Source organism: Zonotrichia albicollis, chromosome 4 (assembly GCF_047830755.1).
Source record: "Zonotrichia albicollis isolate bZonAlb1 chromosome 4, bZonAlb1.hap1, whole genome shotgun sequence".
NCBI classification, from domain to species: domain Eukaryota; kingdom Metazoa; phylum Chordata; class Aves; order Passeriformes; family Passerellidae; genus Zonotrichia; species Zonotrichia albicollis.
Window position 1 is genome coordinate 30434464 of NC_133822.1, and position 25618 is coordinate 30460081.

A 25618-nucleotide genomic window follows, 5' to 3' on the forward strand; every position below is an offset into this window, starting at 1 on the left:
GCAGCCTGTCACTGTTGTGTGGGGCTTGCACCATGCCTTCTCAGAGGTTTTAGCTCTGCTAAGTGCAATGATGTGCCTGGCACAGAGTCACACAGACATTTTCCTCAGCAGCCCTGGCTGCATGTGAGCGGGTGTCTTGTGTGCCTGGGTATCTCTATTTGCTTGCCTTGTGGCATTGCTTTGAGGCTGTCACCCTGGCTGTATGATCACAAACCTCCTAAACCATTCCTCAACCCCTCAGAAACCTGAGAATTTGTGTAATGTGGAGATTTTATCTACATTTCGTGTGGGAACATAGGTTTATACTGAAATAGTTGTATCAGTTCAACATCTCGTGAATGTGGTTACACACTGTAGATGCAGGATCAATTTAACTTTACAGCAGAAGGATCAGAGAGCTCACTTGGGTCTTGTAACTGGATATGTGTAATCAGCTTCTGCTTGCAGGCTGCCTGATTAGGCAAGATCTCAAAGCATTACTATGTCAATTTAGTCCTTCTGAAATGACTGTGGACTTTGTGTCCACAAAGCTCTGTAGACATGTGCAACAATCTCAGTCCTATGTATGCACTGTATAAGTATATATTTAACCTCTGCAAATGTAGAATGTGGTGTGTTGGGGACACTCAGTGGCACTTGATCCACACATGGCTTTCCCAATGTTCCTCTCCATCCACAGTAGCACAGGGTAGCCACTGGGACAGGCTGGTTGTCCTGTGGTAGTGCTGATGGGACACCTAAGCAGGAGCATCCTGGGATACTACTGTGGGGCATGGAGTGATGGGGAGAAGGCTGAGATTTGGAAAGCTGCTAGGAGAAGGATAAGGCCCAGGCTAAGGAGGCTGCTGCAGCCATTAGCTCCAGCCTTGGAGAAGGCTGAGTCTTCAGCCTCCCTCCAGCTGTTCTCACTTCTCCCCCTTTCCCAACCTCAGCCCAGTTTTTTCATGTGCTGAAAATGTACTTGGTCTGCATCTTGTCTTTACCAGTGGTTGCTGGGGGAGGGAGGGAGGCTGGTATTTTGTTTTTAGTTCCTCCAGAAGCTCAGCCCTCATTGATACTTGCCAGGTCTGAACTGTAGCAGAGACACTTTAAGCTCAGAACAGCTTGAGTGCATACATGTCTGTGGGGAAAAAAAGAGAGCTGGTTGGTTTTGTTTTAATAATAAAATAAAGGTCCCACTAAAATTCACCCGTGGGCCAAGAAACAAACATGATAAATTGCAGCCCAGAGGGTAATTCTTCTGGAAAGGTAAAATTATCTAAAAATAGCACCTTCGAATGAAAATGCTTCATTGACAATAACTACAGTGTTGCTACGGTGATGCTGGAAAAAAATGATCGTTGTTATACAGCCACAGAACTGCTCCCCCGCCCTCCCATGCCATGAATCAACTGCTACTATTAAAATCACAGACAAATTTTGTGTTATATTTCAATTTTTTTTCCTTGTCCAAATGCTTCTCTGTTCTAGTGCACGTCCCACAGACAAATGAAACACCATCAGGGGAAGGCATTGAAATAAAATTTATTGGTCAGCTCAGTGTGATCTATTTATGTATTATCTCAATTGCAACTCATGCTCTTTCTTTTGTCAGAACAGCTTGCTCCAAGAGCGGGGAGGCAGCAGTCAGAGCAAGATCCAAAGGTAATAGCTTGATGGGACTGTTAGGGAATTTTTTTTCCACCCTGCAGCAAGTAAAAGACATAATACTGATGAAATCCAGAGCCATTTGTTTCAACAGGTTTCAAGTTAAACACCTCCCAGGGTACATGCTATCCTGCTTTGTGAGGATTATGAGAAATGAGGAAGTTGAAACTCCAAATTTCTTTTAAGAAAACATAGTTTGGCAACAGTGTTTCTTTTAGCATTCTTGCATTCTTACCAACAACAGAAGAGCTGGATAATACCCTTTTGATATACTCAGCCCATTCAGGCCCAGTTTGGGGGATTTGGAGTGCAGCATGACTTCAAAACGTTTATCGCTCTGCAAAGACTGTATTTGCAGGCAAGTAGAGCTTCACAATCTTTTATATGGCAGCTGAAACCTACTTAACCGTCTGTCTTATGTGAAGCTGGTAAATGGCTCTGTTTATACAGCAGCTGCATCTCAAATGCAATCCATACAGCTGGCAGCAGACCAGTTGCAAGGTAGATGATATTTTAATTTCCTCATCAAATGCTGTCTGGAATTTGTGAGGCTTTCCTTAGACAAATGAGCCAATATTAAATCACACAGCAGGTACTGTGTGGTGCTTCCTGCCTTCCTTGAGGAGCCTGGAGTATGCCAGTTACACTGTAGACAATGTTGTATGAGCATGAAAAAAAATATATCCATGTGTTCATAAAATTAAGTTTAATTTCTAGCTTCATATAGAGTCTCTGACTTTCTCCATGTAGATTTTGGGCTAGAGCCATCAGTATGCAGACAATTGCTTCTATGTGGCACCTGGCCTTACCTAAAGAAGATACAGCATCAGTTTCATGGGCTCAAGAAATTATATAATTAGACTTTTAGGGGATTTGTAGCTCTCTGAAGCTAGGAATTGAATTTTATGAAGAGTAATTTTAAGAGTGGTTGACTGGCAGCGTGGGAGGATGGAGCATTAGATGGCAAAGGAGGAGGGTTTTATTAAATGTTTTTCTCTGCTTTTGCTTCAGGATAATTATTGGGCCAAACTGCATTGAATTCAGAGGAGATGGATGCATCTGAGACTTTGTAGTGTTACATAATATTTTTAAACAGTGACTCAAACTCTGGCTTTGCTAGCTGGAAGGTTTGGTGCTCTCCTTTGTAGCTGGTATTCCAGTGGTGAGGAAGAGTAAGAATGTGCAGGAAAGTGAGGCTGGATTTAGTTTTTCATACTGCATGCAGGAAGATAATGACGGGCTCTTATCTCAATGTGGCACTGAATGAAAAGATTCAATTCAGGCAGAGCATTATAGAAACATAAAGAATTTCACAATGCTTTCCTCCACATATTTATATATAGCATATTCCTTTTGTTCAGCTTTGCACAGAGTTCAGGTATGAAAGACTGTGTTTAGAAGGTATTGTGATTCAGGTTTAAAGTGATGCTGATCCACACTCACTGAAAATAATGAAAGACTTTTTCTGACTTCATCAAGCTTCAGTTTGGAGTTACAAGGCAGGGGGCTCAGACATGAGACCTCCCTCATGCATCCTAATGCTCTAACACAATTGCTGATAGCTCTGACATAGAGAGCAGAATTTACACTTCTGAAAGTCATTAAATGAAGACCTGTTTTGCTGCCTGCAAATACACAGAGGGAAATAGGTATGCCAGGTAACAGCAGAATTGGGCACAGCCACCAAGGTGATTTTCAGAAGGTGAGAGGCATGGTGTCCAGTCCAAAGGGTCTGACATTCAGTGGGAGCCTTGCCCAGAGGTAGGATACTGATGGGCAGCTGCCTGGTGTCACAATGCCTCTTTGGGAGGCAGCTTCTCCCAGGTCCTGCTGGTCTGTGCAGCCCCTCGTTGGGGAATGGAGGAAGCACATACCTTCTTCTCTCATGCTGCACGTGCTTACATTACAGCCCTCTTTGTAATTCTGAAATGGAATTGGATCAATAGTTTTGAGAACTGAAAAACAGCATTTCAAAGTGATATTAATTCTTGAAGAGCTGAATACTTAAACAAACATACATAGGTATCTGCCTTGGGGGACCAAACTATGTCCTCCATGTCCAAACAGGACAGATTATGAAATTACAGGTTCGCTGACTGTACATCAAAAGGAAGGTCACAGTGGAAACGTTTTTCTTAACTGGAAGCTTAGCTCCTGTTGGAGTTCTTGCTGGTGGGAGGTAACATTTACATGCTGGTAAAGTAAGATTCCTGGACCAACCTTACGTGGGGGTTAACCATTCCTTCTCATTTTACAGGGTCTGTCATTAGTGTACAGGTAGTATAAGACGGTATGTTATTTTACACAGAGGCCACCATTGTCATCTCCTGGAATCATTTTAATACGGGTTACAGCTGCTGAATACTTTGCATCTGTATGAAAATAAAATGAGATTCTACAAAGAAATCATCTGGCATCTCTGTTCTGGAAGAAGCACAGGCTTAACAAAGAGTAGTTATCTAGGATCTGCTTATTTTTCGTCTGGCAGAGCAGTTGGTGTGAATACATGCTCTGTAGTGCTAGATCCCTTGGGAATCCTTCGAAGTATGTTAAACACTATCTACGTTTTTCTCCTCCTTTCCTTAATGACTCGCTGACTTTTATGAAGGTATATAATTCCTTTCTCTTCTCTTTTGATGGCAAGTGAGTTTGTTTAGCAAATGATGGTCTCTTAGTTCTCCTTTCTGGGCTTTAAAACTAAACATTTGTTCAAAAATTTGTAAAAGGTACTGTGGTGTTAGCTTGAAGCTTTAAAACTTCGCCTGTCCTTGGATGAATATGCATGAAGGGAAAATAACTCAGAGGGCACGATCTGTTATTGCCTCCAGAAAACAAGCAAAAAAGACCCTCAGTGAATCCAAACCATTAAAAAGTTAACTTTGGGCTTTCACAGGAGTACAGGAGGAGTATTTTTCTAAATAACAATAGAGGCTAAAACCAGGATCAGATACTTGACAAGAAGATAGGAAATGGCATATGAAAATCCTCTGTGGAAGGCTAGCGCATAATCTGCGTCCTCTTTTAAGATCCAGAGAAGACCTTTTTGCTAATTTTGCCTCTTTTGAGAGCTTTTCCCTCTTCTGTAGAGGTAGCAGCATGTGGAGAAGCACCTGCAAATATCTATAAGATGTGCCTGACACACAGCTGTGTGCTCACCTTGAAGTCCCGGTGTTTTTAGAACAGACAACAAAGACCCCATTGCCTGCAGTGAGGTGTGTCAGGACAGGCTCCACCAAAACACGTCCCAGGCTGGCTTGAGAGGCACCCTGAGCTCTTCCAGTCACTTTTGAGCATGTGCATGGGGCAGCCCTGGTGTGGACAGGATAACAGAGGCAAAGCAGGTGAGAGTGGAATGCCTTTAACAATGGCTCTCAGCCTTAGCACACATGCCTACCTCCGTTTGTGCATCTCCATTATCATCTGCCCTCTTTAGCTATTTCAAGTAATGGCAGGCTGAGGGCAAGTGAGGGACAGAGGCATGAGCTAGCCCCCCATCACCCTGAGGCTGATGAGTTTCTTTCCTTGAAAGACCCTTCCCAGGCCCTGTGTTTCTGATTCACTTCCTGCAGTAATTACTGTGGCTGATGTTAAGGGCTTGTAATATCCAGTGCATAAATTCTGCTATGGCAGAATCATTGCATTTTATATCCACTGGGATTAAGCTAATCTGTTGTGTTATGCTGGGAACTCAGAAAGTAAGAGGAACTCTTTCATACATTACAACATCATTTAGTAGAGGTTATTTAAAAGTTGCTAGAGCCTCTTTATAAAACAGTGATCATGAAAGCATTCATCTGCTGTATATTTATGTGATGTGCAGTGCTTACACGGCAGTTAGTAGAGATTGAGGAATGAGTAAACAGATGTCCTTGGGAGTGATCTCAGCCTTGGCCTGAAAAACAGTGTCTTCCAGAGTGAGATGTGGATATGTTAATTGCTGATCTTGTAACATCACCGGCTGCTGCACTAAATAAGTCCCAGGTGTGTGAAATATCATCCATTTGTCTTGTGTTTCAGCAACTGAATTCGTGTAACAGAGAACTTCCATGGGCTACAGGCTGAGATTTTATCTTCTCTGCAGCATCAGTTCAAATGATTCTTGAGTCCTTGGCCACACACAAAACCTGCCCTTCTGGGTGTCGTGGCAAGTAGGAGTTGGGGCAGCAGGCCCACCTGGAAATATACTCAGGTACATCTTTGCTTCCAGATGCTGACTGGCCCTCTCTGTAACAAGGGTCCTGAAATGACCATCCTGCTCTCAAGCAAGGATATTCTTCTCATTTTGCTTCAGGACCTTTTGCTACTCAGTGTGCCCAGAAATGCAAACAGACCTCACTGTGTTGACTGCCAAAGAGCTACTCATGGAAGCCCAGGAGACTGGGTGATTTTCTCCAACAAGGCATTGCTGTGTCTGGTGCTCCGTGTGATGTACACATGAGGATGTACTGTCTCTAGTAAAGTTTTGCAGGATGTCCGCTCAAAATCGGCCTCAGCTGAGCAGGGCAGCCAGTGACCTGAGCTAACTTAGCAACAGAGGCTTATTTGTAGTGATCAAAGTCATCACAGACTGTTCTGTTGTCTTGAATGTGACTTTTGCTTAATAAAAACACTCAATAGGAATAGATCTATTGCTCAGGGTTTCATCTGTGGCTTTGTAATTCAGTGTATATCTCTGTAAATGTTATGCTGAGTTCCTGACAATTCCATAAGGCTACAAGCACTTATCCTCTTGGACAACACAGAACAGTTTTGCTCTGATACTTCTTTTTCTAGCTGATTGCACCAACAGCACATCTGCTCTCTTGGGTTAGACTTTAGCTCTGAGTTTGGTGCCATCCCACTATCACTGCCTTCAGCCTTGAGACTGTCTATTCCACAAGTGAAAAAATGGCTTTGCCCAGAGCTGTTTTTGTTTGTTTGGTCTTGGTTTGTTTTGGTTTTTTGTTATTCTAGCTCAGTAAAGCTGACCTTGTCTTGAGGTTTTGAAGCCCACAGATCCACAGATCAGAGCCCTAGGGAAGAAGCAGTACTGTTAAATACCTAATCACTGTGCAGAACTGACAGTGAGTAAACCCTGATCTCTCAAGATGCTATCTTCAGTTAGCTTTATGTCCCCCCCCGAAGTTCCAGGAGATACAATGGTCTGCCAGAGGTGAACTTCAGCTGAAAAGAGTCCTGTGAGCAGTAACTTGTTCTTATTTCCTACAGTTCAGCTATATCTGGGAACTTGTTGATCGTGATTCGACTAACAGGTCTATGAGTCAGTTTTGTGAGTTCGGCTTTGGAAATAACTGTATTTAGTTCCAAGAATAAGAGCTCTGTTGTCTCTCATGACCTGCTGTTCCCATTCCAGTAATTGACCACAATAGTCAGCATCCTGAGGATCATGCATTTTTGGACCTACATTGTTGTTCTTGCAGAGGGAAAACCTCTTTGTATTCTTTAAGTGCATTTGTATGCGTTCCTGTTGTAGAGTGCTTAAAGGGATTAGCAAAAGATCATCTATCATGGATAGCTGGCTAAAGGAAATAATTCCTCTTAATCTTTGTGATTTTCCCTATATTGACACTTCTCAAATTTTTTCACAAATAGTATAATTTAGAACAATTTTCTTAGCACATCTGAGGACGTCTGTTTTCTCTTTGGAGCCTCACCTGTTGCCATAACATAAATATTCCCTTGACTCATCTTTGTTCCGTTGCTTATAAAAGTCACAGTCTTCACTAACTTCAGGTTAAACAGGGCTGTATGCAAGAATGCAAGGAAAAAAGTCAGTCTCTGAGAACTTAAGAAAGAGCAGGATTAGAAATGCCTGGTAACCTTAACACAGTCCCTCTGGGTGTTATAGAATAGACTTTGATTGTGTAGTTTTATGTGGCCCATGGGCCTTTCTAACTTGAGCCAAACTAATGCATGGCTTAGAACAGGAGCCAGTGTTGGCATGTGCTTCAGCTTTCCTTCCCTGGGCACCCAACATCCTTTGTTTGCACAAGAGATGTGAGGCCTTTTGGCTACTGTTCTATGTGTGGAACCATTCTAGACCTTGCCAGTGGTATTTCCAGTAGCTTGTAAGAGGAGATTTTCTCTCAGGGTGCACTTTCATAGACATTAGAAAGCAAATTGAGGGTCGGACCCGATGGTCTTAAAGGTCTTTTCCAAGCAAATGATTCCATGGTTCTGTGAAGGACAGAAAACAACATATGACATTATAATTCCTTTTCTGTCTACCATGTAAGCAATATGTCCAGTATCTAAATCATAGTGCAAACCTAACATTTTGGGAGAGCTGTAGCTTACAGTCCCAGTAACCGAAAGACAACTCTGCATTTACCCATCCCTAGCATTATTTTTCAGGGCCTAGAACCAGGTTTTCTTTGCGAAAGCTCAAGGAGTCTTGCTTTATGTGCCTCTGAAATGTTCTTTTGTTGGATTCTAGTGCATGTGTGTTAGGAAGAGAGATGCTTGGTGAGCATGTAGTTTTGCTGTCATGCCGTGCTTGTGTGGGGAAGATGTGAGCAGGGTGGCTGCTCTCAGCTGTGCCTCACAGCAGATCCACTGCAGGGGACAGGCAGCGTCCATGGCTAGCAAGGATGTTTGACACAGGAGAAGAATTGATCAAATGGTGCTGGCTCTCCTTTATCTCATAAAATGTCAAAAAATACTCAGTAGAATACATAGACTACTGCCCAAGTATGTTATTGCTGCAGGGGATGCTGTTCTCTGCTTGCTAATGGGAGCAAATGTGGTTGTAGACATCAGTGTAGGAAAATCTGGTCCCCTGAACCAGTCTGGAGCTGAAGCCTCAATCAGTCTGACCAAATTAGAACATTTATTGTCCTGATCTAGAATATTTATTGTCCTTCTCAAACACATGAGCAACCAGTTTCAAGATAACTTCCTCAAGGAAGGCACATGCTCCAAGATATGTAATTCTCCATTCCCACAACCTCATTTGGGAAGATGGGAATTACAAATTTGTAATCAGTGCAGCACTATTTCTTGGTTTCCATCTCAAGTTTTGTAGCAACACTTTGGATCACAAAGCCTTCCTGATGTACTTCTTAACCTTTTAAAGGGAGTATCAATATAGGATGATGTTTGTGTAGCAGCTAATACTTTTTATGAGAAATCAAGTGGCACATACCACATGGCAAGATTCTCTGAAATCACACATTTGCCCTCAAAATGTGAAGATAATTGCACTCTTGTGTGTTGAGAAACCATAGCAGTCATGGAAAGAGATACTGATGGTGATGATTTTGTAAGGACCCCCAAGATTCTTAGCACTTAACTGGGGATGGAGTAAGTTTTTCTATTACTTTTTGTAGCTATTTCTTAAAAAAGCAGAAGGCACAGTTCTTCAAAGTGACAGAACAGCTGCTTGATTTTCACAACGACTAAGCACAGGCTTAATGCTAAACGCATGCTTAAGTGCACAGCTCTGTCAAGATGATGAGCTAAGTTGGAGTCTGACATTTTCTCCAAAATATATGTAAATTAGATCTGTAATACGTGATTTCTGCAGGCCACTAAGTAAATCAGCTGAGTGCCAGTTCAGACATGTGTACTCTGAGGCAGACAGTGCCTGTAATGTCCATCCATACAAACAGCTCCCTTCTCTTTCCTGAATGAAAGGCAAAGCCTATTCCAACTTAGAGAATGATGCCAGTAGAAGTGGTGAATGTCTAAAATGGGTCTGTGTTACTGGCTGTGTTTCTGGTTTGCTTCGCAATCAGTTGTCATGAAAAGAATTTACCTTTGTGAAAAAGACCATATGAAAACATGCAATTGTGCTTTGTGAGTGTGATTGAAAATGAAGCCCAAAATAACCAAGGACTCAGTGTAATGGATAAAATGTGTGTTTAGTATTTTGTCTGGGGGCATATGCTGGTAGTGGTGAAAAAGCTGGATGTATAGACTTGGTTTAATCTGCTAAATGATAATTTCCCAGCAAGTAGCAAAATTTGGCAGGATTTGTTGTTGTTTCTATGATAGTATTTGTTGCCAGAAGTCCAGTTTGATCCAGAACTTTATACATACACTACCGTACCAGACTGATTACAGTTACATACTTTTTTCTTTTTAAGCTTTACCTAATGGATTTCTAGTTCTCTTGATATCTAAAGTGAGAAGAATTTCTCTGAAGCTGAAGAGCTCCTTTACTGCAGAGAAAATTCTGCTCCTGTCTCTGTAGGAAGAAGAGGGCCCCTGTGCAGGCGTAACGCGATGATGGGCCAGGGAAGCTCAGATGGAAGGGTTGGAGGTTTGCACCATCTGATACAGAGCTCAGCTCCTTGAGGCTCCTGGCAGGAGGCTTTGAAGGGGTGGAGGAATGCTGCTGGGTTTGGTGGCCATAACTGAGCTGCTCCAGAGCCTAGCAGAAGGAGCTGCTTGCCATCCCCACGTCTCCAACAGCCACCCATGGTGCTGACAGGGGCTGCTGGCAACTGTAGCCAGCAGGATTGGCCATAGCAGCCTGGCAGCCTTGTGGTTAGAGGTGGAGGCTTCTTGGCAGTGCTCAGTAGGATGGCTCTTCATGGGATCCAGGGTTCCACACTCTCCAAATCCCATTATGCTCTTCAGTGGAAGGATGAGTGATCCATCCCCAGGGAATGGAAAGAGCTTATGTGACAAGGATGGTACTGTTCATGTCCCATCTGGATGTGTGCGAGGGGGGTGAAGCAAGTTGTATGAGAAGTTTAGCTCAGGTAAGGTATCATTACCTCAGGCTGTTACCACAGTGTGAAAAAGGGTTCTTTGTAAAGGTTTAGCATCTAAACACAATATTACAATGTCATCCAAGTGAGTAAATGTAGGACTACAGCTACCATGAAGGCTTACCTACACTCAACTAATTACAGGATCAATATTAAAACATGAATCACAGCTTAGTGTGATTTGTATCAAGAGTAAGAGGAATAAATCAAGCAGCACGGTGTATTTAATTTTGTAAATGCTGGGAAAATGCATACTATTCTCCAATTGATGTAGCAGCAGGAATTGCCAACATCTTGTAGGAGGAGAAAACTCAGACTGAGGATGAATGCTCCTTACCCAGAGCTGTAAAAGCTCTTGGTCATAAGAGGCATTATTCTCAGGTACTCTTTTTAAAAAAAATTAAAATCCTGGTTTTCTCATGAAATGTACATAGCATCTGTCCATTTTGACCTTGGTAGGAGGCAGCCAGGATGGGAAAATTTCCTTTTCTGTCAACACCACTGGGGTGTGCTCTGTCTTGTTGCCTGGTTGTAAGCAGGGGTTGTGCCTCTAGGTTGTCAGTTCTGCTCATTTTTATATCTTTGTACTTGCATAGTTTCCATTGCTTTCATTTCATTTATTTGCCTTTAACTGTCTATAATATGGTGACTTCTGCCACCCAGTCCTGGGCAACATCCCAAGTGGCATCTTTTGCTGGCAAACCCTGTCCTGGAAGATCTTCATGCTCCAGCTTTTCCAGAAACCAGTGGGGAGAAAATAACCCAAAAAAAACCCCAAAACAACAAATCTAATTTCATTTGTTTAACTTCGCACTGAGTCACATGCACCCTTAGCCTGAGGGACAGACCTGCATTCCAGGCAGTGTTGCCTGAGGACCCCTGTCAAGAAGCTTCATGAGAATTTCTGAAGCTCATCATGTCAGTGCAGAGAGGGCTTAACACTGGCTCTCAAACCTAATCCCAGGATGTCTGGGGTCTAACTGTCCAACAGTGTCCAATCCCAACCTCGGCCTCACAAAAATTCAGGATTGAATTTGCATTCTTGTCAGAAGCACTCCTGGAGTGAGGATACTTCCCTGTGAGACTAAAAGGGGGTGGTGAACACTTTGTGCTCAGAGAATCTGAGGGGGGATGTCAGGTAACAGAGGATGGCATTTAGCAAGCTGGGCATTATTTAATAATACTAATGACATCATTGGGGTCTCAGTTACCTGGTCCCCTCTGAGCAGGGGTGCTTGTTGGAATGGTTTTGCACATGTATTTTTGGACTTCTGTGCTTGTATCAAGCATAAATCATCATTCTAATGGCATAAACAAGAGCTATGACATGGCAGTTAGTGGCATTATTGGCTAAACAAGAGTTAATTAAAGGGGATATAAGGTACTAATTTTTCAGACTGAAAAGGAAGGATTGGGGTGGAGGGATGCCCTAAAGCAATGCTATTTTACCTAATGCCAGATATGTGAAATGTATCCAGCAAGCATTGATTTTTCCATTGGAGGTCGTACTTCATTCACCTCATTTACCTAATTATTCCTAAAGGCAGGGGTTTAATAAAATGACTTTGGAGAAATCATTGAGATTTGCCGTCTGTGGTGTGCCAGGGTTAACTGGCTGGAACTGAGAAAGCACTTCTGTCCTGCTTCTGTGACTTCTTTGTCACCATTCATAGCAGTGTAATTGGCACTGACTTGCAACCTGGATTGCTCCCATGGGTCCATAAATCATGCTGTTCCTGTGTTCAGTGCCTCACCAGTTTGCCAAGAATGTCTCCCAAACTCCTCTTCCACCTACTTCCTCTGCTGCTGAAATACCTGAGCAGAGCAGTGGAAACCACTTGTGCATTCCTACCACTGGAAGCTCCTCTCAGGCCTGCTGTGGAGGGAGGGCTTGCTGGGCCTCAGCACTTCTAGATGGAGAAGGGTTTCCACAACCTAAAGGCAGCCTTCAACTTGAGTTATTGTGGGACTAAATGAATAATTTCTTGTTGATGAGGAAGATTTATGTATAGCCAGATAAGGACTTTGAGCTCTTTCTCTGCATGTTCCATGGGCCAGCCACATTGCAGATCGTTCCATCACTAATCCTTATGACTTCCCAAGATTACTGCTTGCATTGTGCTTTGTGAGTGTTGCTTTAGCCAAATAACTCCACCATACAGGAAAATCGAGTGCATTGGGATGCATTAGATTTATAAAGGTTTCAATGAAAAGGTTAAATTGATTGGCAACATCAAGTATTCTACTTACTGCAAACCAAAAGACCAAAAAGGCTTTTAAACTCAAAAGCGTATCAGAGTATAAATCAAAACATTTTACTTTTTAGAGTGAACAAAAAGCTTGAAATTCAACAGCAGGCAAAGAGAGCCAGTCTGCTCTCTGGCCCAGAGATGAGCTGCCAGGGCACAGATTGCTTTCCTGCAGCTCAGCTGCCTCACCTCCTGATCAGGACTGCTGTGTCCAGACCATGCAGATGGTCCAGGGTGGGCAAACCACGTCCAGGGACTGACTAGGAGAGGACTGCATGGCACTGGCCACAGGGATGGACATGGCAGACCATTGCTCAGGTGCAGAGATGAGTTTGGCCAACCTGGTCAGTATATAGAGTAGCTTTGTACTTGGAACACTTTCAGCTGAAAAAGGCTGGCATATTAATCCCCTTAGTCAGTTACCTACATCAAGTGGTCTCAGTATTTAATCCATTTTACTGTGACTGCACAGTATATGACACATCAGTGGTCAAGTAACCTTTCCCCCCACTACCTTGGAAGAAAGAGCAGGGCAGAGCAAATGTTTCCAGTTACCCCAAATATTGCTATGCTGTTGGATCGTTTTGATCTGAGAAACTCCATCCTGTCAGCCATCTGAGAGCATGGGGGTGATAACAAAGAGATCATGAAGGGGTGTTTCATGTAGCTGCTAAATATTATGAAGCCTTTGGGGTCACAGGTACAAGAGGTGAAGCATAATGAAGGTCTGTTTTAATTACAGCACTCAAATATGGTGGTAATAGGCAACTGTATAAGTCTGTGTTAGAGTTAGGGTTTTCATTATGTTTTTAATGAAATACTGCTTAGCCTGTACTAATTGACATGAACCCTGAGCAGACTGCAGCAAATGAAAACAATCTGGCAACCGGCTGCTACCATGCATTGTTTGTGTCCAGCCCTTCCTCACTGCAGGCTGCTGGGATGTGAGTGAGGTGATGGCAGTAACAGGGCCTATTCCATGGATTTCAGTATTTAAGGTGTCCCTTTTCTTCTTCCTTTCTTCCTCTTCTATTTCCAAATTAATTGAGCTCATTTCTTATACCTGCTTCACTCACATTTTTGTTTGCTGACTTTTATGGACTAGCAATGGCTTTAAGCAGCCAAGTAAAATAGACTTGTCTTCATGTCAGCTGGTGAATAGATTTTATATGTGGATTGGTGGGTTTTCATGAGAGCTTTACAAGTTCAGTTCCTGGTTACTCTCTGCTGGCTTTCAGGAACAGGATTTTGTATGAGCTTAACATTTTTCTTTATAATCAGTATATTGTGCTTATGATATGTCTGTTGCTGAAATGCAAGTACTAGATGAAATATTTTTATCTGAGAGTAGGTGTCTGACAGCTTTAGCCAGATTGACCTTTCAGTTGCACTTTTAGTCCTTAGGACTGCCTAGCAATTAGGTGGTTCCTTTTTTTTTAAATGAAGATTTTCATCCTAGACACATTAGCCCAAGTTTCATCTTGAATCATGTTAACCTGACTTTCAGAATATCAGGTTAAAAGCCCAGAGCCAGCTGAAAATTTAGCTGCTTTATTTTATCTGAAGTTGATTTTTGATGGTTTGTACCCACTTTAAAATATATAGGCCGTTATCTCTTACAGTGTAAACAGTGTGGAAAATGTCACATTTAATAAAAACTATGACCTCATTCTTGGCATCATTTTAAATGAGTTTCATTACTTTACTCAATATATTATTTATTCATGTATTCAAATATATTTTTTCAGTGCAGCCAGAGATATTTTGATTAATTCAAAGACTAAATGCTCTGTACTTCTCATGCAAATTGATGCAGAAAGAAAAAGAAAAAAAAAGGTTAAACTCTTTGTACTCTGAGGGCTAAATGCATCATCAGAATGTAATAAATGCTGTTTGTGTGCAGTCAAGTGAGGAGTCATGTTATCCTGAATCTCTCTCCATGGCTTTTATTATTATAGCAAAAATAAAATTCAGCACATGTTTATTTACAGACCCCATTTAGATGGGGAGTAAATGGTTAGATGAGCCTTGACAGTTATTCAGGTATTGCGGCATGACTCCAATATTTCTTTGTTATTTTTTCTATAATTCTACCAACTTTGCCTTTCCCAATTGAAATATAAAAATTAAGGAAAAAAACCAAACAGCCTACAATGCAAAAGAAGTGAGATTTTTCAACCAGCACTCACCATTATAATAATTAATTCCCCACTGAAGTGAGGAGTTAATCTCATTGGCATGACTTTGGTGGGAGCAGAGCTCAGGCCAATGCTGAACACTATTAACCCACAGAGCAGTAATGCGTGGTAACGTTTGCACAGTTTGACAGTATGTCCAGGCTGTGGGATTTGCAGCAGGGTAAAATCTTAAAGGGGCTTTGCACTAGGCCTGTTATTTTCAACTGAAATCACTCATAGAATTTTCATAAAGTGAATTTTGCTTAGGAAAAAAAGCCTGGTGAATTTTGTTTTTTTTTTGTTTTCATACGTATTTGGGGCAATATGTGTACTTTTTAGAGCATAAGTCCTGTGGGGAGCATCTGAGGGAGCTGGGGTTGTTTAGCTTGAAGAAAAGGAGGCAGACAGGGAACCTTCTTATTCTCCACAAGTACCTGACAAGAGGTTGTAGCCAGGTGGGGAGTGAGTCTCTTCTCCCAGTAACAGGACAAGAGGAAATGGCCTCAAGTTGTGTCAAGTGAGTTTTAGATAAGATAGTGGGAGAAATGTCTTTACTGAAAGTGTTGTCAGGCGTTGGAACAGTCTGCTTGGAAAAGCGGTGGAGTTGCCACCCTTAAAGGGGTTCAAAAGATGTGACCAACCTCAGCATGCCCAGCTGGGTCTGATGATGTAGATGATGATGACGAGGTAGCAACTATTATGGGCTCTTCTCTTGCTCATGCACAGTCAATCCAGGGTCAAGGTAGGGATGCCCAGGGGTCAGGAAACCTTATTTTCCATCGTCCAGGTCCTGCTGTTTCCCCTGTCTATTCTGTGGTTCTCGACAGGAAGAGAAATGCTGCTATCACATTGCAGAGTAGTTTTGTTATGTGATTCTCCATCTGGTGGGCCTGACAAACCAACAAACAAACAAACAAACACATCATGTCTGAGAGATGAACATGGAATATGTCCATGCGGCCTGCTGTAATGCAGGTCACTATTCATAGAATCATAGAATGATTTTGGCTGGATGAGACCTTGCAGATCACCTAGTTCCACCCCCTTACAATGAGCAGGGACACCTTTCCCTGATTGCTCAATGTCACACCCAACTGGGGCTTGAAAATAGGGCGTAACCCTGCCTCTGGTGCAAGTCCCAGTTGTGTGCTGGGCTGCCTGCCTGAAGGCCTGGAAATTTTAATCTGATCCTCTTCATACATATGGCTGGAAAAAGGTCCAAGGTAGTGGAAACCCAGTGCCTCTGTTGTGCAGTGACTGACAGTGGCATGAGCCAGGCATTTTCCTGAGCACCATCCAGAAAACAGCCTTTCCAACTGCAGGGCAAGAATTTCTCTCTCAGGTCTCTGTACCCATCTTTCTCTCTCATGTTTTATTTGGTCCTCAAGAGGGAATTTCATTGACATTACCTGATCCTCTGGGCATTATGGATCTGAAAGCAGAAATTTTGTGCTCAGATTCCCAGAGTCTATGCATACAAAAAAAATGTCAGCCTGCTGCAGCCCGGTATAAATCACTGGTAGAAACAGGAAGGTTTTTGTTCTGATTCTCCATAGATCAGCCCATAAACTTCTGCCTGGGCATTCCCACACATTTGCATGCACCCCCAGACGATGTGATTGTGTAATACAGAAATTTCCATTGGAGGCACCTCTTCCTCTTACCTATGATAAAGTCTCCCAGCCACTTACACTGCAGTTCATCTGAACCATGAAGTGTAAAGCAGCTAATCTTTTTGATCAAAATTAGAGTATTGAGATAAGAGCATTCCTCTTTCCCTTGCAATATCTGTATTGCTCTATTGCATTAACAGGATTCTGCAATACTAGTTTTAACATACGAAGCACAAGACGGTAGCTGTTTGTGCATCTAAGAATAGTTATGCTATATCAATAAACTGAGGATATCCATCTGTCTACTGAAGCATGCCTTTCACATGGGATTTGCCCAAAATAAGAACTTGCTGTTCCAAAAATCTGGTAACAGAAATTGGAATGTTACTCAGAGCATGAAATAGCTGCCTTGGCATGAATGTCCCATTGGCTTCTGGTGTCTGCAGAGGCAGGAAACAATGACCTGTAATGTTGGGAAAATGTCTTCAGGTCAGAACTTACCAACCCTCGATGTCTCTCTTATGTTCTTCAAAGTGAGAGATCTTAAAACAAACCCCAGCATCAGAGAAGGCACCTGCAGAGTACTGTCAGTGTGTTGATCTAGACATCAGACTCTTCTCATCTGTTTGCAGTTCTCAGTCACATCACTGTGTACACTTTGAGGACTTGACTCATGCTTAGGATATCAAAATACTTTCTTTTGTCTTTTTTTTTCTTTTTGTTTCAATTCCTTCTGTGTGAAAACTTGGCTGTGAAGCTTAATAATAAAACCCGTGGGCAGCTGTCCTCATAATATAAATCTCCCTTGTGTCAGTGGGCCATTCGCTGAGCCTCAGCAGGGTGCATTGCATCCTGCAAGAATTCTCATAATTTTCTCAGGTAGATATTTTCATAACTGCTGGAGAGTTTCCATAATTTGAGACTGATGAAACAGAGCAGCCCTGCAGAGGCATAGAGTGTGGAAACACTAACAGATTTTCCGCTTTGTGGTTTTGTTTTTTACAAAAAATTTTTGTACATTCCCTCATTATACAAAGTGGTGCTTTCTTCTGGAACTGCTGTTGATGCTCTACCCTAAGGCATTAGAAAGAAAACCTCTTACAACTGGCTTTGTAATGACAAGAACTTTGCCATAAAGCAGCAAAGTATGTTAATGTTATTTGTCTATGTTCTCACTGTTTCTCATTTTCTTTGCCTTTTAATTTGGGTCTGCTTAGTTTCTCCATTATTTTTACTATTTATTGGAACAGCACTTACTGGTCTCAGCTAGCAATCAGCCCTTCATGGTTCTGGACATAGCACAAACACAGTGGAGGAAATTATTAATTCCTTGAAGTGACTGACAGGCTTGAAATTAATTTTCATAAGGCACATGATCCAGTCCACAGTCTTCTTGCAGTGAAATGTGGACATGGTAGAAATTTATGCTGTGCTTAATTCCAGCCTTGTTGATGGCACATTTTTCACTGAGCACTGAACTCAATAAGAAAATTGAAAAGTGTGATACAGAAAGGGAAATGTTGGACAAGAAACTGGGAAAGCTTTACTTTGACTATCTTGTTATTTTGGTATATTTACTGCTTGCAGTAAAGCTGATGACAGGAGACCAGGACACTGTTGAGCGTATGTGGCTTGGCCCCGCCACAGACTCAGCATGGCCAAGTTTCACATTTATTGGGCATAATGTTTGCATGCTTCACATGATAATGTTTGCATGCTTCACAGTGAGCCTGAGAGTTTGTAATTCTGGAGACTGCCCATGCTCCTACATAGACTGTCTGCTTGTTCACAAGTGTCCCCAGTGAAAGGCTGCTGCTTTATGACTGCATGACAGATGGGCTTGGGCTAACCATGTTTTTATGGGGGTTCACCTCTTCAGTGTGCAGCAGTGAGAGCACTGCTGAGTGCTCTTCCTTAATCTCTTAAGCAAAGTGTGTGTTTTCTCTATCTGCTGGTCTGGCTAAGTTAAATATAAAAGATAGGTTGTAGTTGTGAGAAATTGTATATTGCCTAGACTCAGACTTGAAGCAGCTGAGCCTGGGAATAATCTGTATTTTCTCTGCTTTGTTGAGCTGCAGAGGGAGCAATGCCTGATGACAACAACCAAAACTAGTCAAGCTGTTTCTTTTTTAGTTTTAATCACTTGCTATTTAAATGTCTAGAAGAGGCACTGATTTACAAGTCCTTGTAAACTTCACTCAAGGTTCAGGAAGGTCATGAATGCACAGAAGGCAGGGCCATTAAAAAAAGTAAAACAAGGGTGTCAGCATGTGTATTTAAAAAATACATCTATAAATTTCTCATCCAAAATTGTAATTTTTATTCTTCACAGTAGCTGTGTAGCTGTGAGCTACCTATCTAATTACTCAGGCAACCTTGAACATAAAATTTTGTTGTGTAAGTAACATCCAAAAGTGTTTTCTTATGATGCTAGAGAACCTTTTTAGTCATCCCACCTCTGCCCAACCTGTCTGATTCAGAGATGCAGAGCTTTTTACATGTCTGTGAAGTGATGTGTTACATCCCTAACTGCATCCTCATGATCTCACATATCCACACATTCTGTTAACTTTGTTAATTTGGCAGCAAAGCTGTCAGATTGGCCAGTTCTGGGAAACCAGATGGTTAGAAATGCTCAAGAGCCCATGAGTCACCAAACACCAGGTTTTCCACAGACACATCCACCAGTTTGGCTCTTCCAGTATGGCTGAGCTGGTCACTGCCCTGCTCTCCAGGTAGCTGGGTGACCTTGGGCAGGTAACAAGACCCATCACTATTCCTTTCCAATGGCATGACAGGGAGAACTGGGCTCCTCTGTGGGCTTTTTGATTGCCTTTGCTCCTGGCAAGGGATAGCTCAGGACCCTTTTCCAGCTGCACGTCTTGCTCCCGCTGATAGTGGCACTGGACAAGAGCATTCACAAGTCAACACCATAAAAAATTGCCAGGAGTTGGACGCAGTCCATGGATTTTCTATAAAAAAAGTAATTATAGACTTTATTGCTGAGTGCCAAATCCATTTTTCCTTCTTCTGGGAGCCATTCAATAAACTTTATGTTCTGAGGTAGAGCAAAACTGTCGTAGTTTAATACAGTGTTTTATGCCTCTTCCCTGCACTCTAACACCTGATTGTGCTAATAGCCCAGTGTGGATTTTGTTTTTCTTTCTAAATTATATTAATAGGTCTGAAGTTCCCTGTGACTTGTCATTTCCCCTTGGACGCTTACCCCTTCTTGCCCAGGAAGAAGCCAGTATTTCCAAGAGCAGTTGCCTTTTCAGATTTGCCTTTTCCGGTGATCAGCATCTGTGTTTATACTCCTTTCACAGAACCATCAGACTTTGTTAGTGCAAGTTCTTGGGCATCAACCAGAACAAACCATGGCTTGGAAATGAAAAACAACCCTACCGAAAATGAAAGCCCCATCCTCCAAGAAATGCACATACAGAGCAACAGACTCAGAATTTACATCATCACAGTGGTTTTCATTCAGCCTTTTCTAACTGACACATTTCCACATTCATGATCTTCTGGGTATATTTAAGGGGGAATGGGTTGGGAAAGGAAACTAACTTTAGCAGAATATCAACAGAAGTGTTTCTCAACAGAGAAGTGCATGAAGATTATAGAATACTTTCCTCACCTAATGCAAATGTCCTTCAAAAACAAGACTAGGTGATGCATTGAATATGACACACTATGATATTCCGCAGCAGGAAATGAAAACATCTTTTCTAGCTGACAGCTCTGATGGGGGAAAATTGTCAAAGGTTTTAAGAAGCCACTGGTGCAGTAACTCCCATATGCAGTTTCAACAATAATCATCTCCATAACACTGCAGGTAACCCTCCCTAATGCCTCACACCAGGATTTGGGATGAGCCATCATCCTCTACTGAGCAGAGAAGCTGGGTGACTTCTGGCAGTAACCCTTCTGTCCTACAGAATCTCTGTGTGATATGGTGTGAGCTGTGGGGTTTCTTTCAGGGATGATAGTGTTCATAAATGTCTCTTAATAACATCAGAAATCCCCAAGGAGCCACATTTTCAAAGGATTTGGAAATCAAGAGGAAATTTTTATTAACTTCAATAGTTTTTGAACCAGGCCTATATGTGGGGTGTTTTGTTTTGACATTGCCTAAGACAGGGGGGAATTGGTTTTTGATAGTACAGCACCAGATTGCAGGCTCTGCATCTGTGGTTTTTTTTTTTTTAATTCAGAACAACTCTCCTTTTACTAAATTTGTGTTATCTCTTATTTACTACAATCTTCTTTGCATTTCATAAAGATTAATTCCCCAAGTAGTCTCTTTTGTTTAGTAGTTTTTATCTATCACAGACTTTTCTGTTTTCCTTTCCTCTCTTGTCCCAGAGACATATCATCCTCTGCCATCAAAAGCAAGTTTTCTTCCTTCTCCAAGGAAGCTCTTCAGCCCAGAGACATAGGAGCAGTATTTTTACTGAGTGTCATTTTTGTTTCCTTCTCTGTATTCCTTCCCCTTCACTGTCTAACACCAGTGCCAGGCTCTGATTTCACTTGCTTCCTCGGAAGGAACAACTTTACCAATGTTGTCTTTTCTCTTGTCATCCATGGATAGACATTTTAGACCATTCATTTGTCTTTGCACTGATGTGGACATACCAGGCTGCTTTAGCAGATGCCATTCACACCCAGAGGGCTGTTCCCAGGCAGGCTGTGGTTTTGTTACTGTTTGGAAGTTTTTTAATGGAATTGCTCCGACTGCTTACTTTCTTTCACATTTTCCTTCATCTTCTCTGCTGTGTTTCTAGTTATTTTTAGTACCAATGAGTAAGTTGTGGTTGGCTCAAACAGGTAGGTAGATCTGTAGTACTTCATTTAAGCTCTACCCACTAACCAGCTTCTTGATGCTACTTCTCCAAATTGGACTGGTTGGCTTAATATTGTCCACCTATTCCAGATAAACTGTTTGCTTCTCACCTTTCTCTTGTCTGCACTGAACCAGTATTTAAAAAAAATAAAAAAATCTAATTTCTTTTTTTAGCTGTGGGCTTTATAGATCAGTAAACTTTATGGTTTGGTTTTCCTTTTCAGTAACATACAGGTTGATTTTTGGGGCTGTAGAAAACTCTTACTATTAAATCAAAAATGAGACCAACACATGCAACTCTTCTATTTTGTACTTCAAGTGATTTTTTAAAATTCTGGTATGTCTTGGAGTACTCTGACTGTACTTAACTCTGATGATTTTCTGTGAGATCTCAGTGGCATTTAAGATAGTTGTTTTGATAAACAGAAAGCTAAATGCATTACTGCAGACCATGCTAAATTTTTGGAATGGGCAGTGCCAAATGTCTGTTACTGATTTCTTGTAGACACTGAGTTGCTATGGAATTTACATCCAAAAGTGAATCTCCCCAATGCTGTTCAGAGAAGAAATGACTAGGAGGGAAAAGTGTAAGCCTAAACTGAATGTTTTGAATATCTGTAATCGACTGATTCCAGCATTCTTTACTGCCACAGTTTCTCAATCTGTATCTTGAGTCTCCAGTTTAAACCATTTACTTAGCCTGTCTGTAGAAGAAAGGACTAGAAACCTCAGGGGGGACAAATATTTGGAGATATATCTTGTTCTGAAATTTTCCCAGAGAAGTACCAGGAACCAGTGCTGAAAAATAAATCCCATTTCCCTTCTTAAGAAAAAGGCAAGATGGCAAAAAATTTAAAGTGCTGATAGCATTAGGTTGCTGTGTCTCGAGCCTGTCAGTTGCACTTGGACAGTGTTGGAAGAGGACAAGGTTCAGCTTGTGAAGATGGTAGAAGAATGCAGCAAAACTGAACTGGTTCTTTGTGGCTGGCTTTTCACGTCTGGAAAGTGAGGATGATGCTTTAAAGGTTGTAGATTGAAAAAATACCAGATAAGTACTGAGTGTTATTTTTATCCCAGACCTTGATCTGCAATAGTGGTTCCAGGTTCCAGGTGCAGCCTCAGGAGAAGTTATCCATCCTACTAGCACCTGCAGATAGATCCCTCTGCAGTTTATCTGAGCTTTATTTGGGAATAAGCATTTATTCCCATTGAACAAATGTCTGTTGCCTTCAGTCCCTAAAGAGGCTGGTCATAGCTAAAATATGCCCATATTTTTGTGGACTCACGTCTGCTCCACTGCTCACCACAGGAAGCTGAGAGATCTCATAGTACTTCTGACAAGCTGCACTTTGAGGCAGCAGTTGTGGCCCTGAGATTTACTGATCTCAGTTGATCCCCAAAAACTAAGCAGGGTCCAGAGGATGGGAGGGCACAGTCCTGTCTACAACGGATGAAGATGGAACAAAAAGTATTGTTACACTTATGTGCAGGCTCTTCATAGCTTAGCTGTCTGTTGAGTAGTTCAGGTTATCTTGGCAAGTGTTTTCTCCTCCTGGAAAAAGTCGACTGAACCAGCAGTTTGTCTCTGCTTAGGTGGTCCTTCTCTCTCCAGAGTTGCAGACAAGAGGGCATGAATCATGAAAAGCAAAACAGGAGCAGATGTTCTGCATCAGGTTTAAAGTAGCAGGGTATGGTAGTTGCTTTATCTCAGTCTCCTAAGAATACCTGTGTTTTGGGGCAGCCTTCTACTCATCCTGTTTAACATCCGTGTCTTCCTTTGAAAACATTTGCATCTCCCCTGCTCTTCTCCCAGGCCTTCCATGGGTTTGAAAGATTAACTTGAGCTCCAGTGATGTTAAGGGCAGCTTGCAAAAGGGGTTGTTAAATGGAGAACAGTCAAGGAAAGAGAGGGAAGAGCAGTGAGAAGCAGAAGTGGAAAAGAAGCTCAGGTGGAAGGAAGAGTTAGTGCTAACTTTAAAATAACTGGGATTACCTTTGACCCTCTATCGCATTAGCCAGGGGTTGAGTGGACATGGTGGTGTTGATGAGTTAAGAGGCCATAACCACTTCTGAAGGGCTCTGGGGAGAAGGACTGAAGTTATGGTCTTGGAATTGCAGGTGCATAAAGAGAGGTGATGGGAGAGCTGGAGTAAGACAGTGCCTGGGAAAGCAGAATAAATTGAATGAAATTGCAGTTTGTTCCTGGAAGCAGTGAATCCTATGTACTGCTTTCCCCTGTGAACAAAGTTTTTTTAAACAAAGCCAGAGATAAAGTTAGGTCATGAAGCAGGAAGCGAGTATCTCTAAAAACGGGAGAAGTTGGGAAGAGGCTTTGTGAGACTTCCCTGATCGTGCTGGCTGGGATACACATCAGCGGAAGATACACATGGGATAGATTGCAGGATTGGATATAAAGTTGCAAACACCAGATCAAAAGTGTTTAAGTATGGTCCTTACAAGTGGGCCTTCATGCAGTGACGTGCTCCAGCTAGGATCAACCATCAGAAGGAATTTAGAAACAATATGATAAACAGACTTTCATGAAATCAGTTTTATATTTGAAATGCAAAACTAAGATGGTTGAAAGCAGTTTGGATGTCCTTGTTAATCCCTAGGTCAGCTGTGCTGACATATCTCATAAAAGACAGGATACGTTCAAAGAGGAAAATCCACTGTTCATTATCAGAGTGTTTGTGGAGACATTTGTGCCATGGAAGCATCCCTATCAGCTGAAGGGCACGGAGCATTGGCAGCTCTCCCTGCCTTGGGAAGACAGGTCCTGCAGCAGGCAATGCTGTGGGTTGGAGGAGAAACTTTGAGCTTTTCATTCATGGATCCAGTGGGTGAAAGCTCCTGCGAGTGTCTAAAATGACAGTTCTCTTAGCAAGAAACTGTAATTTAAACTACTTCTGTCAGGAATATCAGTTCTTCCTACATTATGTGAACTTGTCACTTTTCTCTGCTGGTGAAGTCTATGTCACCTGGCAGCTCTGGAGAAGGACAACCTCTATTCAGTACACCAGAACATAATCTACTGCCAGTATTTCTCAGGAGCCATCAGACATCTCTGCTGATGGCTTGACTGAAATCATCAGGGAGGTGGCAGCAGTTTCAGGTACTGACTGAGTAGGCACCATGGATGCTTCTCACACCACCCTACTAAGAAAAATCAGTGACAAGTGTGTTTTTCCCTCCACTTTGCCACTGAATTTTTCAATCCTACCTATTTATACATCAGAATGTGTTTCAGTGCTTCAGGACAGCCTGGGAGCATTCATCAGCCCTGGTCTGTGACCCACATAATTGCTTGTGCCATCTGGGTGCTTACTGCTTGGGATGTGGGTAGGGATGCATATACTAGTATCCATAGGTATGTGCTGAGGGAGATGCATGCATTCCTTCCTAACTTGGCATTGTTGTTCATCAAAGAGAAAATAAGCAGCTTATGAAAGCAAAAGTCCTGGGAACCATAACAGACTGGTAAGGGTGGGCAAGCAGAAGTCAGGGGTAGCTGACAACAACAACAAGAGGCACAGTGAATGTGAACTGCCAGACTCTGTGTCCTACCTGAGCTGAGATGGAGCTGACGCCGCTGTGAGCAGCTGCAGGCCAAGCTCACCCTGTGCCACCAAGGAGCCTGCGAAGGCAGAACAGGCCAGGCTGTGTGTGGGACAGAGCTGCCCTTTTCCCCAAAGCAGCAGCAGGCATGGTTCCATGGAGCACATGGGCGCTTTGCCACAGAGCCTCACGGAGCACACACTCTTGGCTCCGCTCGCCCTGCAGCTGAATGCTTCAACTCACTGCTGGCTGTCGGACCACGTCTCTTCGGGCTGCGGGTTGGCAGCTCTCCGTGTTGCCTCGCTGCTCAGGGACAGGGGGGAGCTTCCCGATCTTTCCATGTCCTCCGCGCTCGCCAAGGTCCCTGCCTGGTGCTGTAGGCTTGTTAGCTCAAGGGACGCAGGGACCTGCTCCAGGGGGCTTTGCATGCAGAGCGAGAGCTGGCTGAAAACTCAGTCCTGGAGCTCTGTTTTCTTCCCATCTTTGCTGGCATGCTTTAACTGCAGGTGGGATAAAACAGATGACAAGGGTATAAGAGCAAGGAAGAGGGAGCCAGCCCTTTCGCTAGATAGAGATGGAACTGATGAGAGGCTGGCATGCCTTCAGGATCTCTGAAAGGAGCAGAGGGCGAGGAGACAGCACTTGGCTGCAGCCAGAGAAGGATCCCAGAAGCCTGAGCTCAGAGGGACCTTTTCTGCTCATTTTCTTTGGGGATTTTTAAAAGAATGAGCATTTTAAAAAAGGAAAAGAAGATGATGTGCAATTTCTTTCAGACTGTAGTTGAGGTAACAGTTTGAAAAAAATAACTGCC

At 42.5% G+C, this 25618-nt stretch overlaps 2 protein-coding genes across 7 annotated transcripts in view; one reads left to right on the plus strand and one right to left on the minus strand.

Moving 5' to 3' along the window:
- CHST11 (carbohydrate sulfotransferase 11) overlaps positions 1 to 25618 on the plus strand; it is a 157553-nt gene that overhangs the window by 118884 nt on the left and 13051 nt on the right. For 2 of the 5 annotated variants that reach the window (XM_026797820.2, XM_026797819.2), the window contains exon 3: positions 1600 to 1644. The exons of the other annotated variants lie outside the window; for them this stretch is intronic. In XM_026797820.2, coding sequence (XP_026653621.1) covers positions 1600 to 1644 — 45 coding nt within the window. The remainder of the gene's footprint in view (positions 1 to 1599; positions 1645 to 25618) is intronic. 5 annotated transcript variants of the gene reach the window in all.
- The window catches only part of SLC41A2 (solute carrier family 41 member 2), a 93165-nt gene continuing 69051 nt past the window's right edge, over positions 1505 to 25618 (minus strand). Inside the window, exons 11-13 of one of the 2 annotated variants that reach the window (XR_003382005.2) lie at positions 24817 to 25307; positions 15432 to 15680; positions 1505 to 7824 (exon numbers count right to left, since the gene is read on the minus strand). Coding sequence is in view for 1 of the 2 variants with exons in the window: in XM_026797816.2 (XP_026653617.1) it covers positions 25260 to 25307 (48 nt within the window). In the remaining variant the exon portion in view is untranslated. Of the gene's footprint in view, positions 7825 to 15431; positions 15681 to 20553; positions 25308 to 25618 lie in introns of those variants that run through there. The other variant, XM_026797816.2, reaches the window with a different exon arrangement.